A 15988-nucleotide genomic window follows, 5' to 3' on the forward strand; every position below is an offset into this window, starting at 1 on the left:
GGAGAGAGCGATTTTCTCGCGAAAGGCCACGTCTGTAGAATGTATTTTAACACCGATCTTCTATAGAATAGTACTGGTCGAAGGATATGAATATGGGTCAGTTGTTACGCACCTTTTATGAAATGGCAATAAAACATACGCGACAAATGTGGAAGTGTAATGACGTTACGGCTAGAAATATCTAGGATGATTCAGTGATAATCGTAATCTTGACTAAACAATCTAGCAAAAAAGTGTATATACCGTTTGATCGATAAAATGACGGGATTTTTTTGTCGAATGATGATCGAAGGACATCTATCGATCGATACTTCACGAACATGCGAATGTTTCGTTTTTCACCGCGAAGCGATGAAGAAAGGGGTGTCAGGTTGTTTGGAGACATCAATTCGCAAATGTCGATCAAGGTGACTATTAACGCAACTGAGTAATTCGAAGACCCATTCTTCCGGCAGCGGGATGAGGGAAGACAGGCCAGGGTCGTTTGGAAGATTCGGTTTAATGACACACGCCGTTCTTTAGCGGAGTATGTTTGTGGTTTGACCACGCCCAAACCTCCGTGAAGATTACACGAAATTACCCGATTTTTGGGAAAAAAGCCGACCTCGAGCCGCTCTTGAGACGGTTGATTTTATAGCAAGAATAAGGACCATTTTTCCTCTCGAGAGTGGCCTTGATACCAAAGACGAATTCTTCATGTTCTTCGTTGTTTATTTTCGGAAACATCGACGCTCGTGTTGAAACATCAACTCGTAAGGATTGATGGATTCGAAAGGATTGATGGACTCGAAATTATATCATATGTTTTAAGTTTTCAACATTTTACTGGTCGTTGGTATCGTTTAATTGAAACAGCACCATCCACGGTGGAAGAGTCTGTTGCTTTCAGAGTTAATTCCCACGCGAACAACCGCGAGACGAGACAGGCTCGCGTCCTGATCGTAGACCCGTGTCCTTTTAAAGTTAAAGAGACGGTGAATGCCGCAGGAACCTAAGGGACATCGGTATATAAATCAACGTCTGTGTCGGTGCGAGTAAAAGAAAGAGAGAAAGAGGTAGACAACGAAGAGACGCGAGCCGCACACAGGAGAGTCGAGGCTCTCTCGGCTACTTATGCTAATGCCAGCAAATCAATTTATTTATATTTATTTATAGCATTCAAATGTTTCCTCGGGACCGAGCTGTATCTTGTTCCGTTCGCGGACCACCCGCAAAAGAGAATCAATTCTGTTACGGGCCACAGATAACTGTAGGGTTCCTCTATGAAGCAAGCTAGAAATCGACACCATGTCGTCGAGATTTTGGGTATTTTTCAAGCCCAACTTGACCCGGAAGTGTGACGGTATGATTACATATTAAATCGAAATTTTTAAAAATAATAAGACTTCGAAAATTTGAGGGTTTAAATATTTGGAAATTTCAAGAATTCGAATGTTGATATTTGAAAATTCAGAAATTTGAGGATTGAAAAATCTGAAACATTGTAACTTCAGAAAATTAAAAATTGAAAATTGCCATGGATTTTTTATCATGTCTATATATCGCGCGTATCTGAGATAAGAATAATCCTCTATGTTTGTTAAATATCAGAGGTTCATGTTCGGATAAATTGTGCATTACGAGGCTTTCAATTAACTGGTATGTTAATTGTTGTTTCGTGGTGCATTCTTTCGTGACTAGACTTGTGACTATTAAATTAAGACTGTATTTCTTCGAATGCCTCATATATCGGGCGCGGTCTCGACTCGGAACCTGGTCACGTGACCCGAAAGAAGACGAATTTGTTCGAACTGATCAGGTGCGTACAGACTACTGTAATTCCATTCATAACTTTCTTTATTTTTTGTAAATATATTAATGAATTACTCGTTATACCCATAAAAATTTGTATGTGACTAACATTTTGATATATTCTTCTGTTATACATAAAATTATACTAGACTCTTCGGTATGTAAGTTTGATTTAAAACAAAATTTATTCAATTGAAAATAAATTTGAGATTTATTCCTTTTCATTTACAATCGAACTATATAACATTTTTGATGATTCATTTGTAACTTGTAGAATATTTTCGAGTATCAGCACCAGCCCTGTTACGATATTAGTTCATTAGTGGCGTTGTCGTTGTCATATGTAGGCGTGTTCAGTTGGAGTTACTAATTGTTACGACTTGACGTGAGTTTCAAAGTTCTCGTAAAGTGATCTTCAATATCTAAGAAAATGGCAAACAAAACAAGTTTTCATATTATATTAATAGTATTATTCGTTTTCTGTTGTATTCAGCAAGGTAAATATTGCTCTGTACAATGTATCGTTTAGTTTTCCTCCTTAACCTCAACATATTTGTAAGAGATAAATTATGAAAAACAGAAGCTTTATGCAATTTTTTTGTATTATTAAATTACCAGTTGTACAAAATATTCATCACTCTAATATATTACGTATATGCGTATAAATAAATAATATTTTATTACATTAAAACAATTTCGACAATTTCATTTTATAAACAGACGATAATAATTGCTACTGTATATTTTTACAGGATTATCTATCAAATGCTGGGTTTGCAGATCCGATTCTGATCCAAAATGTGCAGATCCATTTGATAATACCACTGTACCCATAACTGACTGTAAACAAGAACCTGACTTAGAGCATTTGCCAGGTGTAAGGCCTACCATGTGTCGTAAAATTCGTCAAAAAGGTGTGTTAATAACTCCAAATTTTTTCGTAGCAAAATAACCTTTTGCAGGAAATGTTATAAGTTAGATTTTATTTTTATTCTTAGTCAACGGTGTATGGAGATATTTTCGTAGTTGTGCGTATATGGGAGAACCAGGAATTGAGGGGGATGAAAGATTTTGCCTTATGAGGACAGGGACGTATAATATATTTATGGAATATTGTACTTGCAATAGCAAAGATGGCTGCAATGCAGCCTCGTACAATCACAAAAGCATATTTACTTCAATTATAGCTTTAGCAATTTCGTTAAGATATATACTTGTTTATACTTTATAGTGTTGGCCATGTCGACAGAGCTAACTAGACAATATATATTTGAACATATTTTTTTTACAACATAAAGATTCTCTTGTACTTACTAATGCAACATTCTTTTCAACAATCATATGATCTGAACTTCAGGGAAGTAGAATATTCCAGTTACAAATTAGATCATATTCACTCAAAAACCATTTTGTACCATTGAACAATTCTTTTTTATAAGTGTTTTAAAGTGCCTCTCTGTGCCTTACTACCTACCAAGATGATAATGAACAAGGTATTTTTAAGACAGTTTTTTAGTAATATAGAATATTGCAAAGATACATTTTTATCTTTTCTCAGAGTATTGCAATTTTTTAGAGAAATATATTTTTATTAATATAGTATAATTTTTAATCCAAGCACATATATGCTTGTATCATACTTACTGTTTAATTTAGACTTGGTTAGTACAAAAGATTGAACATTATACCAAACAAATGTATTGAATAGTGTTAATATTTAGCACAATATAAATAAGACTGTAAATTCTGTCTATTAGAAACTTATAAATTTAGTATTAGTATGATACGATTGGGCCTTTTTGTATTTTTGTATGCATTTTCTAGAAGTGGTTAACGTTGCCACAGAAATAAAGCTATGATTGCTTGCATAATATATCATTCCCTTATATATGTTTTGTACATGTGTATGATGAAAAAGAGAATGAATAAAGCGATATGGAAAACATTCCGTGTAAAAAAATAAAAATCATCCTTTATGTATAACAACAGGTGTATTACATATAAAATATATCTCTGTCATACAGATGCGTGCGTTAATGATATTGTACATATAAATCTTTTGGTGTGACTGTTTAGACCTTAACGATATTCCTCGAAATACAATTAATTTCCGTAATAAAATACATATGCAATTAATTGCAGCGATATAAATAATTCTTTAAACAAAATACAATTATTTAAGATATAATACGTTAATGCCTACTTTCGAACAAAATTACATTTGAAACAATGAGCGAAATATTTATCACTACCATTTCTACTAAACAAATTGAAAATCGTCATAATGTAAAATATCCTACATATGTCAAAAAAAAAAGAAAAAAATATTTTTCCATTGATTTTCTGATTCATCTTAAAAGTACCTCAGAAAAGTGCTAATACAAAATAAAAAGTGGATCCGCTAGATTTAAATAGAGTAAAAACGCATCGTTATGTCCATATTATACATCTTACTGAGCAGTTGCTAATTATCTGCTTACAATTTCCTCTGGCACAAAATTTAATGTATATCTTCATTTCTCCCTTTCACAATTAGGATTCGATGAATTTCGTATTCGTTTCTATTCAACGGTGGTAACCACTTATTTATTGGACGGTTCTATTATTCCGATCCTCGGCAGAAACTTTCACAAATCTGTCTTGGAATCGAGGACGGTTGTATAAAACAATCGATATGTACAATCAAATCGATAAAATACTTTTGTGCAGGTTGTCTTACAAAGAATCAAAAAAAATAAGGAAAGCGGAATAAAAGTAAATTTCACGAAAGAAATAATTTACAATACGAATGCCTTTCATATTCACAGATGTTTGCCTAACATAAGTATTCTTTGGAACGACACTATCGACCGTGCGCTTAAATATTCATAACATTCGCGCGAATCGAAAGTAGGTTTATACTCGAAGGAAAACTGAATAGACGTCGAAGTTTATTGATCTATTCACGTTCTCACTCGAATGCCTGCCATTTCGTTATCTGTTGTCCCGATTTCGCTAGAGCCTGTTTCCACTGTTCACCATAGGTTCCACCAACATCTGGTCCTATTACAAAATGACCAACAGTCGTTTTCTTTCCTGAAATAACATCAAATGTTCATAACTAAGAAATGACCAAACAATTGATAAAACTTTCTCACGATGAAATTTCGCTAGAGCAATGTGGCTTACCTAATTTATTTTTCGAGACGAATTTAACAACAAAGCTAACATCCTTCAGTGCTCCCTGATACGGATTATCCGCGATCACTCTTGCCGAGTCTGGCGCGAATTTCATAGACACGCAAGGTGCGAAACGATCGCTTTTCCAGAAATGAGTCACTCTACCGCTGTCTACAACAGACATCTTGATATACATCTGTCCTTTCAAGGCTTCATGCTCGTGCATTGTCTGTAACGAACATCTCAGACGATGCAGAGACAGTGTCAGTTTTTCGCTACCCTCTTCGTTCTTGTCCGTTTTTTCTTGGCACAGTGACAACTCCACTTGGCCTTTCTTATTTTCCTTCTATAACAATGATAATGAAAAACTATTTAGTATAAACATGTCCTTACTCCAAAATTTAGGCACAATATCTATTTAACTCTTTTACGCCCGATATTATGTATATACAACATTGTACTCTTATATGTTATTAATTAACTAAGAGATAAATATCGATAAATGTATGTTTTCAGTAAAACTAGCCCCAAATTTCAATACATTGTGTCTTGTATTAAATGATCTGAGGAAAATATATTTTTTTATTAGTGACTGATGAAAAATAATTTTTTCACAGCAGGAGAATTCAGTCTTGAAAGAATTAATGAAAAAGAAAAAAGAAAACATGGTATAATATAAATAGTATAACGTGGTATAGTAATACAGGGTGGTTGGTAACTGGTGGTACAAGCGGAAAAGAAGTCGAAAATATAGAATAAAAATTTTTTTTTTAATTTTTCCATCGAGACAACGATCTACAGTGAGATCCGTTATAACGTACCGCACGCGTACCGAGCGAAAATTCAAAGTCGATTTTCTCGAAAACAAAGCCTCAAACGAAAAATTTTTATTCTATATTTTCGACCTCTTTTTTCGCATAGAATCACCCCCTTTCCGCTTGTACCACCAGTTACCAACCATCCTGTATAATATATGTATTTGAAAATGTACCCTGTCTTCAGCTCCAGAAATGCCACTAGCAATTGGTCGCAATGGCTTCCACATATCTCCAGTAGACACATCACTTGGGTGTTTTGCTTTGTGTGGCTTTGTGGTGAAATTTTTCGGGTCCAGGGAAATCGTCGTGGCGCCTACAGTACGTCTCTTATCAAATAGTTTCCTTTCCGTTGTTGTAGTGTCCGCAGATTTATCCGATCCCTTATTAAACAACTGACTGAGTAATTTATTCTTCGTTGGCTCCTGATTCTCCGAAGAGGCACCCTGACCATCTTTTTTCTTATTCCCCTTTTTTGGAGATTCTTTAGTGGAAGACGAAGTCTTCTCTTCCTTCTTCTCAGTCGCTATCAATGGTTTGTCCTCGAGAACCGCGTACAAAGTCGCCACGATGAATCTGGATCCACTGATTTCTTCTTCTACCACTTTTGTTTTACCAAATTTCTGTTTCGTCTCTTTGCGTAGAGGAAACGTAAATTCCTCGTTCCATTGCGGCCACGACTCGTTCTTCGACGTTGTCTCGAACTTCTCCTTTCCCGGTATTAGCTTCACCTGGAATAGAAGCGACTTACTTTCCTTCCTGTCTGAGTTCTTGCTTTAGATATAAACAGTTCATAGTGGAGTGAATGTTAGATATAACTGCAGTTACTTCGATCAAGAACATTTTCGTTGAATTTGTGTGAAATATTCGAAACTTATCAGGGTAATGAAGTCACGAATGGGTCACGTGGAATTGTCATTCTACGCCGTTCCCGTAGTTATTACTCACGAATTTTACATAATTACACAGCCTAGCAACATGAAAATTCCTTTCAAGTTACGATCAACATCATTCTCCTTTCAGCATACAAAGGAAACAAGACGACGGCAAGTGCATCGAGCCAGAGTCTCTCCCGACCATTATAATTTATTTTATTTCAAACGTATCGTACGGAGATAAGGGGACGTTGTACGATTCCCACACGACGTTATTGTCTTCTAAGATTCGTGAGTCAATGACGGTTTTGATGTAGGCGCGCAAGTTTCGTGCGATTATTTCATCGAGTTACGTAACTATGGATAATGATGCCAAAGATCACAGTCTGCCCACCTAGATATCTAGTCCATCGTTATATACCTTGACTACGTAGCTGTTGACGCGTGTGAAGCCAAAATTCTGTGGCAAGTGACGAGCTCCCAGTACCGTCACATGCAGCGCTTTCTCGTTGATCGAATGAACGATCCTAATGCCCACTTCCGGTTCCAGATTCACCGTGCGATCTAACGGCGTGGACACGGTCTTCAGCCCCGTGTCTATAAAACTCTTGATCTTTGCCAAAGCCATTATGGACGTTCACTGCTGGATGTTCTCGATAAATATGTGCCTTCTTATCGATCTCGAGCGATTAATAATAACTCATGGTTGGAGCAATGACAATTCATGAGGTCATCAATAATTCAATATCCCTTAACAGGTCGTTACTGCAAACAGAGAAAGCAAAATCTCGTCAAAATTACAAAAATAATAACATGGAAGGCAATATCTGGATACTCCAAAACCTCTACTAAATTGCTTGCTTTCGTTATCTATCATATGCTTTAATCGATAAACAGTCGTGTTTTTTCCGCTTGAAGCCGACTTGCCACGAAAGCCATTGACAATAATCAAACGCCGGTGTTTACCGCGCTTTGGTGCAACGCTCTTCGCGGTTCTAGACGAGCGATAAGACCCCAGCGGAAACAGTTGAGCTGCGATCAACGTCGATGAGTAACGGTAAATTTCAAAGTGACTCGCTGATCGTTCGAATAAGACTACGAAGTTGACAATCTTAAACTTCGAGCAAATTCGATCATAAAAACAGGTGATTATATCTATCAGCTGTTCCATCGAATGTGCTCCATCCTCATAAATATAGAATTTCAAGTTATAATAAGATCACGAAAGGAATTTATTCGAAGAACTGCATCTAGCGATCGAACTTTCTCCAACCGAGGAAAATTGTCCCGGTCACCGGGCGTTGTCACCTGTTCTTCGGGAGAAAAGTCCGCTTAGAAACAGCGTACGTACCATAGTCACGATGATTTCGACCGGCTGTGAAGCGTGGCTTGGAACTGGCCGTCGAAGCTCAAAGAAACTGGCCGGTTTCTTGATGAAGCACGTTGCCAAGGAACGTTCACTAAGCGCGTTTACGACGATTATCCAGGACGAAACGTCAGATCACCGTTTCCATGACCACAAAGGCGAATATAAACACGTAGCAGGATAAAGGTTGCGTGTCTTTCACTGGCCATGCACTACATCGCCACGCGGCTCGATCTCTTCGGCTCTGTTACGCATCGTGTGGCTGATTTGAGATAAGACTATGTACGTCACTGAGAATCACTAGAGTTTTTGTCTAATACGTAGACACACGCGTGCTAGGAATTAAAAGCAATTACACGTTGAATCGTTACCTAGAGCTTCGAACGACGCGCTACCATGGTATGCGACCGGCGCTCTCGCGTGGGTTCCCTTTATAAGGGGGCAAACCGACTGCAAGCCAGGGACGGACTATTTTGAAGGTACTATTTTTCGGGCATCTGTATTACCATGTAGAATTTTGATTCGTTAGAAAGATTTTAGCAATTTCGAGGGAAATTGTGGAAAATTTTGTTTGTTATAGATATGAACAACAAGTTACAAATATCATAGATATTATAAATGAAATAGATATTATGCGTTATAAATATAAGTATGAAATTAAACACGAAGGAGCTACTAGTTGATGAGATTGATATGAAAAGTATATTCTGGCATTTACATTGTTATCTATTAATGCGTGTTATTATTTATAATAAGGCACATCAGTGTGATCGACAGGAATGATGTAATCTACATCGAGATTATTCTTTAATGAATATTATTACGTTCAACGTTTCACGATTTGTAATTCAGTATATGTTTCTACAAATATTCGTATAATATTTATTACATGTGATATGTAACGTGTAATACAAGTTGAGATGGCAGATGAAAAGTAGATTTGTTAATTGGCTGCAAATATTCGTCATAAGCGTTTCATTTTTAAGCAGCAATGTATTTCATTCGTTAGGATAGGGCATGTGAAATTATTTTCACGCTCCTGTCGCAAAAACTGGCCAGTCGTACTAAAGTAGAGTCACTACTCGTACACTTCATCGTATAATCTTTATAGACTTTACTGGGTTTCTGACGCCTGTTGCGCACACAAGGTCGCGCATTGATGTGCGTGTGAATGTTTGTAACAGTATGGTTACACGTACATGAGGTGTATGCGTGAGTAAATACGACGTAGTGAATGAGAGTGTATAAATACAGTGCCGTAGAAACGACAAACGTAGCCCTTCGTCTCGTAGTATACAAGACAATTTCAAGTGTATTATGATAATAAATTACATAATCAAATTAGATTAGGAAAATCCATGAGAGATGTAGATATGTATTAAAAATATTTATATTATGACTTTAGTTATGTCACTGTTTAATCAGTTTTTTTATCTTTTAATTAATGATTAACCGGTAGATTTCGAGTAATTAATAATTAGAAAGCTTTAAATGCTACTTTTATTATTAAAGGAAGTAACGAGAAAGATTGCGAGTAATAAAAGAAAGGGATATCAAATTGACGCGTAGTAGATCTAATTGTAATGTGTAACAATATCAGAGACAAACAACAGAATTCCATATGCATTCCATAATGTAGCACAGTGTATTGTGTCGCATAAAAAACTAATCGCGAAGATGATCGCGGCATCATGAATAGACGTATAAAATGCAATATGTATGTATATTTATTTATTTATTTGTTTATCTTTTTTCATTTAATTTACTTAGTTATTATTGAATTTTTGAAACTGTATATTTCTTTTAGTTTCATCCCTTGTGATAGCTTTGTGAATCCAGATAACTGTTTATGTATATTTTCTAAACTTTTTATTTCTATTACAGATTTGTTTTTCATTAAAATTGTGACATTATTCGTTTGTATTCCATTGACAATTTGTTTGTAACTATTTAAATTATTACTTGTCAAGTATAATCGTCTTTAAAAAAAATGATTTACATCTTTAGAGGTTTTGATACGTGCCAGTGTGTCTATCACTATGCACTTAGAATGTTACTCTACGAATAATAAACTACATTGATCACACGTGATGACATGCAAGGATACGTTTAATAGACATATTGACCTTCGTTGCTCAGCATCTTTTGCTGTCATGCTTAGAATTATTGGGGAAGAGCATTTGTTCTTAAAACGAAACGATACTGCTTCAAAAACTACAACAAAGTAACCAGTGAATTATTAAAGAATCATATCCTACAATCTAAACTTTTTAATTTCATTTTTCCAATCCTGTTAAATTAATCTTAAAGTAATTATTAATTTAATCCTTTTGAATAAAATAAATTTCCTGCGTATCTATTTGAAATTTAAAACCAAAAATTCGGTACAGTGTTGAAATATATAATTTTAGCGATCAATGAAATATATTCTAAGTTTCAACATTGTCTTCAAAGGATTTCCAGTTCGACTTTAAGTCGAACGCTTCCTACATCCGTCGCTAGATGGCTCAACTTATCCTCCAAACCCTTACTTGCCCCTACCAACCCCAATAACGACCCTCCCTCCTGTGAACAGCTGTTCTTCACCGCCATGGCGCACGCGACTTCGTGGCATCAAAAACGCTCTCAACGTTTTCGACTTTACCGGTTCGAAACGATGTTTACGTGTCCCGCGTTATTGCATTTCGCGTCACATTTTCGGTCATAGAACAATTCTCGTATAGGATGAGTGCGGGAAAAAAGTGTTCGTGTGTTGTGTCAAAGTGAGAACTTTAGGTTTTTTCATTCGCGAGGTCCACCGGTTTGTCACATCTGAGAGGTAAGTGACGCATTACCATTTGATATTGTTTCTATTTACATATAAATATAAATGTTATATACATAAGACGAATATTTCACATAATATGATACATATAATATGTGAATATGGAACATAACATGTATGTATGGCGCCCATAAACATATCCTTTGATGAGAGTGGTGCAATTAGAGTTCAAATATAAAGACTATTTGCGACCAATTCGATAAAACAATCGAGTGATTTTTGACTTTGAAGCATTGGCAATATAGTTTGATATATAATACTATCGTGGCAACGAGTGTCACTTTGTAATTCCAAACTTGGCTGTTGATTTTGACATATGTCTGTTGATATTGTTGGAGAATATATCTTTCCAAGACCATTCATTGCGACGTGACAGTAACAAAGATAGATCGATTTATGTAGTATGAAATAATCAGAATTCTTTTGGGGTTTTCTTATATCTGTACAATAATTTTATTAGAGTAATTATTTTGTAAGAAAACTAATCCTAACCAAGGCGTCTTGTAGGAACCATTATATTAGTAGGAATTGCTCATCCTGTCGTCAGGTGGCAGCACATGACTATATATTTGAATTGAAACGCGGTTCTTAGAAGTTGTCATGCTAGTACATAATTAATAATTCAAATCTATCTTGTCTGAAGTTAATGCGTATTTCTTTATTTTCATATCGAATCTTCAACTATCACTGTTTGCTTCCTATATAAATATAACAATTCAATTCCAATTATTATAAATAATTTAATATAACGAATCAGATATATCTGCCAAACATATCAATTTATCAGTATATTAATATTATTTACATAAGAACAGAATACATCAGGAATTATTCAACAATAGGAAGAAGAAACGAAGACCGGGACAAGACTGAAATTGTGGCGCATAATAATAATTTAAAACTGCGTTACAACGTCTATCCGTTTTTCTTTTATTTTATCTGCAGGATGAAAGAGAGGACGTTGAAGGAGAAAAACTTTTCATTCCTTTATATAATTCACGTTTCTCGTTTCCGCGTGCATGCACCTCCATCTTCTTCCATCACTTCGTTTCTCACTCTTCAAGCCAACCTCGGCTTATTTATTCGTTCGTCTATTTATTTCTTCTTCTAATAGCCTGAAGAACTTTAATCACAACCACATTGCTCTAGTTGTTCGCGCGTTCTCTCCGTTTCACCCTTTGTAATTTAATGAACTTAACGCCCCATTTTCCAGCTTCGCGAACCACCGTTTGTCTCGACGATGAATTTCATCCCCTCGTCTTACCTTTTCTCTCTTCGCGTCCCCGTTATAACGGACTCTTTTGTGTCGCGCAATTTAAAAGTTTTAGCCTCGGTGGTGGAAGATGTGCGAATCGAACCTGAAGCAGAGATCCGCAACTACCAGGCAATTTTATGCAACCGTTCTTTTCATTCCACGATGGATAGTCCTGAAATATAATTTATTTATCTGGATATAGTAACTACACGGTGATATGATCGACAAGATGCCATTGATCGTTATTTATGGAGCTGTTACTTAAGCTTTGGTTAGGTTAACCAAGTTATGTATTTTCAATTTTACTAATTTGAAACTACTTTATTAATATGCTTAAAATGAAATATTCTTTTAATTTTCAAGCGAAGTTGAGAAGTTTCCAATTATTCCTTAACATGAAAGGGGCAGCTGCTAAACAATATTGTTTCTAATTACATGTATTAACATTGATTCCTTAAACAAAATTATTCTTTTTCAACGTTATTTAAATTAGTATAGTGATCTCTTTCTAGAGATAACATAATCTCTCTTTAGAGACTACATCTGTTTCTAAAAATTATGTACGCTGGTAGAGTGTCGTTTAATTTTCATCGTAGCTTACCCGAACAAACTGGTTCGGCTGAAATCTCGACGAACAATAATCGTAACTCGCAATATTTGCATCGGCAATTGAATATTCCGTGGAACGAGTTTCATTCGGTGGAAACCACTGCTACATTACTGCTGTTAGTAGTAACTAACTCGTTCGAAATATTCTAGGATACTTGACCGAAATTATACGAAAATATATGCGGCTGCCGAAACTAGCAGCGCGTCATTACCTGCATTTATCGCGCGTCGTTATATCACGTATCGTGAAAGCTTGTTCAACCATTCCTTTGAGCCATGGTTCGGCCCTTCAAGTACATTAACCGTCCGGTGAAAAATGATTTCGTTACACGAGACGTATTATTCAGCTACGCGGGCGTAACGTTATTAGCACTCCGTCGGTTGCCAGCTCTCCCGGCAAGTTAACGAATTTCGACGGGGAACTTCCGCGGCCGGAACTTCGAAACGCGTTCGTAAATGTAATTCGCGGCTGGAAATTAAAAAACGCCCTGGTTATTCCGATTCACTGGTCCGTGAAATGCCTATTCGCTTTAATTAAGCTAGAGATTGGTTGATATTCCCATGAAACATTCTACAACTTTTGCCATTCATCAAGACGGATACACGACGATCCTTCCAGTTTTACAAGCGTATGACGATGACTATTTTCACGATGGACATTGTTCATTTTTCTACATACTGTTCGTTTACTGCAACCTAGAAGAGCGTGTTAGATTACTCGGGATAATTTTGTGTCATGAAATAGTTCTATATAAGCAATGTTGGCTTGAACTTTATCGATGTAAGCTTGACTGAATAAAACAGCCGTGAGTTGGTGACCTGTACCAGGAGTAAGATTATGAGAAGAAACTGACAATAAAGATATGAAGCCAACAGATTTATTGGTAATACTATTTTTCAGAATCAGGAAGTTTGCGAGCGCGACTCAATAATCAATTGGGATACTATTACATCTTTTGATATTCCGTGTTTTTTTTATAAAGATTTAGAAATTTTTCTGTTTGGCAACTGGCAAATTATATTATTATATATTTTGGTGTTGGCATAGGTATAATACAAGCTTCGTTAAAACTACCGATCCTTCTACTAGTTTGTCATTCTCTGTATTTATTACCAGCGTGTCCCGGCATATTTAGTTTCTCTTTGAATAGCTCGCACATCCCTTTAAGTGCATCATTACCTATTCCCTTTTGTGTCGACCGACTTTCCGTTCACCGATGCATCTCTTCTTCCCCAGTTTTCAACCGTCTCGTGCATAGTTCAGACAAAATGAATTGCAAACTGTCTGCTATTCTGACTGCAGCTTCTTTCAATTGTTTTTCTACGCCTCTTCCTTCTTCTAGCTTCACCTCTGCAGGTGGCTGAAATTCGAGGCTGATTTGGTATAAATAATTAATAAAACAATTTTCGTATTCTTCTCAAAGATTTTCTCTGAGGACTTTTAAGGGTAGTTTTGATTAGAACTTGTATTTTTATCGGCGTTTAAGTTTAAGTTCGGTCGTAGTTCTCGATTGAAATAGAAAGAACAAACTGAATATCACTAATGAATATATGAATGAATAAATACGTCGCTTGGTTGGGATCCAGCAGGTTTGTGTGCTTTGCCAGCATGGAAGTTGAAATAAGGGCGTACGGTAATTCAGACGTAAGTAGAATGCCGAGTAACTTCTAGTCTCCTGTTTTTAGAAAAAACATCTTTCTTGAAGCGTATATACATTGGGTCACGAAAGTGTTCGGTTACTTAGCATAAAAATCTTTTATGTATATATTGTGCGTGTTGCATAAAACATTTTGAAATTTCATTATTACTGCAATTAAACCATTATCATAATTATATGGGTAAATTTTCTACATATTTTCTCAAATTTGTTCCCATTTATAATAATATAATCACGATAATCGTGTCTTATTATAGCGCTAATGAAATTTAAAAATGTTTCATACAACACACATAGTATATTCATAAGAAATATCTACAAGTGTTTGAATACTTTATATTTTTTAATTAAATCAATGCTGAAAAAAGAAACTAAAAGATGATGGAGTTTCGAACGAATACTTTTCCATTTAATTGCAAAAGTCCAACAAAGTTGCACAAACAGAACAGTTTCGGGACAAATCGCTTTTTCTCAATAGTTTCGAATTTTTATTGGATTTTTAGAGTTGGCTGCCAGATACGATTGGCGTTCGGTAACGTTGATAGATGACAATTATCGCAAATAAACAATCGGCAGTAATGAAGGCGGGCCGAAACGCGCGGCAGCGGCTCATCAATCGTCGCCGCGAGTGCGCAGACAGAAATTTCATTTATCGAGAAAGTTTAAATCAAACCGCCATTACTCACGGTGCCGCAACTGTGACCGGCCGTTTCGATTCCACCAAAAGCCAATTGAAATTCGTTTCGTCACCAGGACCGTTGTATCGCTTCACCCTCTTCACCCCTTTGCCTTTTTAGCGTCTGGCTAACTGTTATTTGGAAATTTCTGAACGGACGAATTTTCGTTTCGTATTTTTTCGTTTTGTGTTCTTTCTGTTCCTACCAGCGGTAGCTGCAGGAATTTTTATTGTAGTGTCTCTGGGAGGGTGGAAAGATAGGGACATGAACCAGTTTCAATATTAAAGCAAAAATATAATTCACGAACGACTAACATTCAGAAATTTAGGTATCTTCTTTTTTATAATTCTTGTTCTTGTTTTATAATTCTTGTTTTAGGAAGAAGAGCGGATATTTGTTATAATTTGTATGTAATCGCCAAAATTGCTATTCTTACGTATTTTTACGTTTCTTCTACGTTTTATATGGAAAAATTGTTTGACGTTCTTTAAGGTAGTTTAGACGATTATAAAACAGAATACAAAGGTACGTGGACTAATTGGTTTCGATCTGCAGAATACACGGGTCGCTTTGAAATTTGGGGTCGTCGAAAGTCCGAAACAAAATTGATTAGCAAGGATTATTCTTTTCAAAGAGAACGTTGATTGAATCGACGGTATCCTCTGGTTCTGCCGACCGGTCTGATTAAATTTCTCAGTTGGAAATGGGTAACGAGATTTCGGCGGAAGTGACCTGGATTGCCTGAAGGCAGCATAATACGCTTCTAAGTACGTCGCATTTCCTGCTGATTTCGGTCCCACGCGATTGCTATCTTCAAATGAGTCGTCGTTATTGTCTTGACCATTATCAATTGTCATTCAAATTACTCATAAGGGGTGCTTAGCACTCATCTGAATAATGCTTAATATAAATTACTTAGATCCTTGAAAGATTCTAATTTTTAAAAAATACTTGAATTC

At 36.0% G+C, this 15988-nt stretch overlaps 3 protein-coding genes across 6 annotated transcripts in view; 2 read left to right on the forward strand and 1 right to left on the reverse strand.

The window, feature by feature from the left end:
• Positions 1 to 2069: 2069 nt before the first annotated feature.
• LOC126866455 (uncharacterized) lies at positions 2070 to 3736 on the forward strand. Its single transcript, XM_050620050.1, has 3 exons — positions 2070 to 2288; positions 2544 to 2705; positions 2790 to 3736. Exons 1-3 carry the CDS (start codon positions 2222 to 2224, stop codon positions 3020 to 3022), a joined length of 462 nt encoding a protein of 153 aa, XP_050476007.1. The 5' UTR covers positions 2070 to 2221; the 3' UTR covers positions 3023 to 3736.
• A 7-nt stretch (positions 3737 to 3743) lies between these two features.
• LOC126866447 (uncharacterized) lies at positions 3744 to 8775 on the reverse strand. 3 transcript variants are annotated; one of them, XM_050620038.1, is made up of 5 exons: positions 7992 to 8775; positions 7062 to 7405; positions 5942 to 6496; positions 4960 to 5296; positions 3744 to 4866 (listed from the first exon to the last, which is right to left on the reverse strand). In XM_050620038.1, exons 2-5 carry the CDS (start codon positions 7266 to 7268, stop codon positions 4742 to 4744), a joined length of 1224 nt encoding a protein of 407 aa, XP_050475995.1. In that variant the 5' UTR covers positions 7269 to 7405; positions 7992 to 8775; the 3' UTR covers positions 3744 to 4741. The 3 variants fall into 3 exon arrangements, with proteins under 3 accessions (XP_050475995.1, XP_050475996.1, XP_050475997.1); XM_050620039.1 differs by lacking the exon at positions 7992 to 8775 and adding an exon at positions 7607 to 7966; XM_050620040.1 differs by lacking the exon at positions 7992 to 8775 and adding an exon at positions 7484 to 7506.
• Positions 8776 to 10586: 1811 nt separating this feature from the next.
• The window catches only part of LOC126866438 (bifunctional heparan sulfate N-deacetylase/N-sulfotransferase), a 365667-nt gene continuing 360265 nt past the window's right edge, over positions 10587 to 15988 (forward strand). For both annotated transcript variants that reach the window (XM_050620010.1, XM_050620012.1), the window contains exon 1: positions 10587 to 10824. The gene's annotated coding sequence lies outside the window, so the exon portion shown is untranslated. The remainder of the gene's footprint in view (positions 10825 to 15988) is intronic.

Source organism: Bombus huntii, chromosome 6 (genome assembly GCF_024542735.1).
Source record: "Bombus huntii isolate Logan2020A chromosome 6, iyBomHunt1.1, whole genome shotgun sequence".
Lineage (NCBI taxonomy): Eukaryota > Metazoa > Arthropoda > Insecta > Hymenoptera > Apidae > Bombus > Bombus huntii.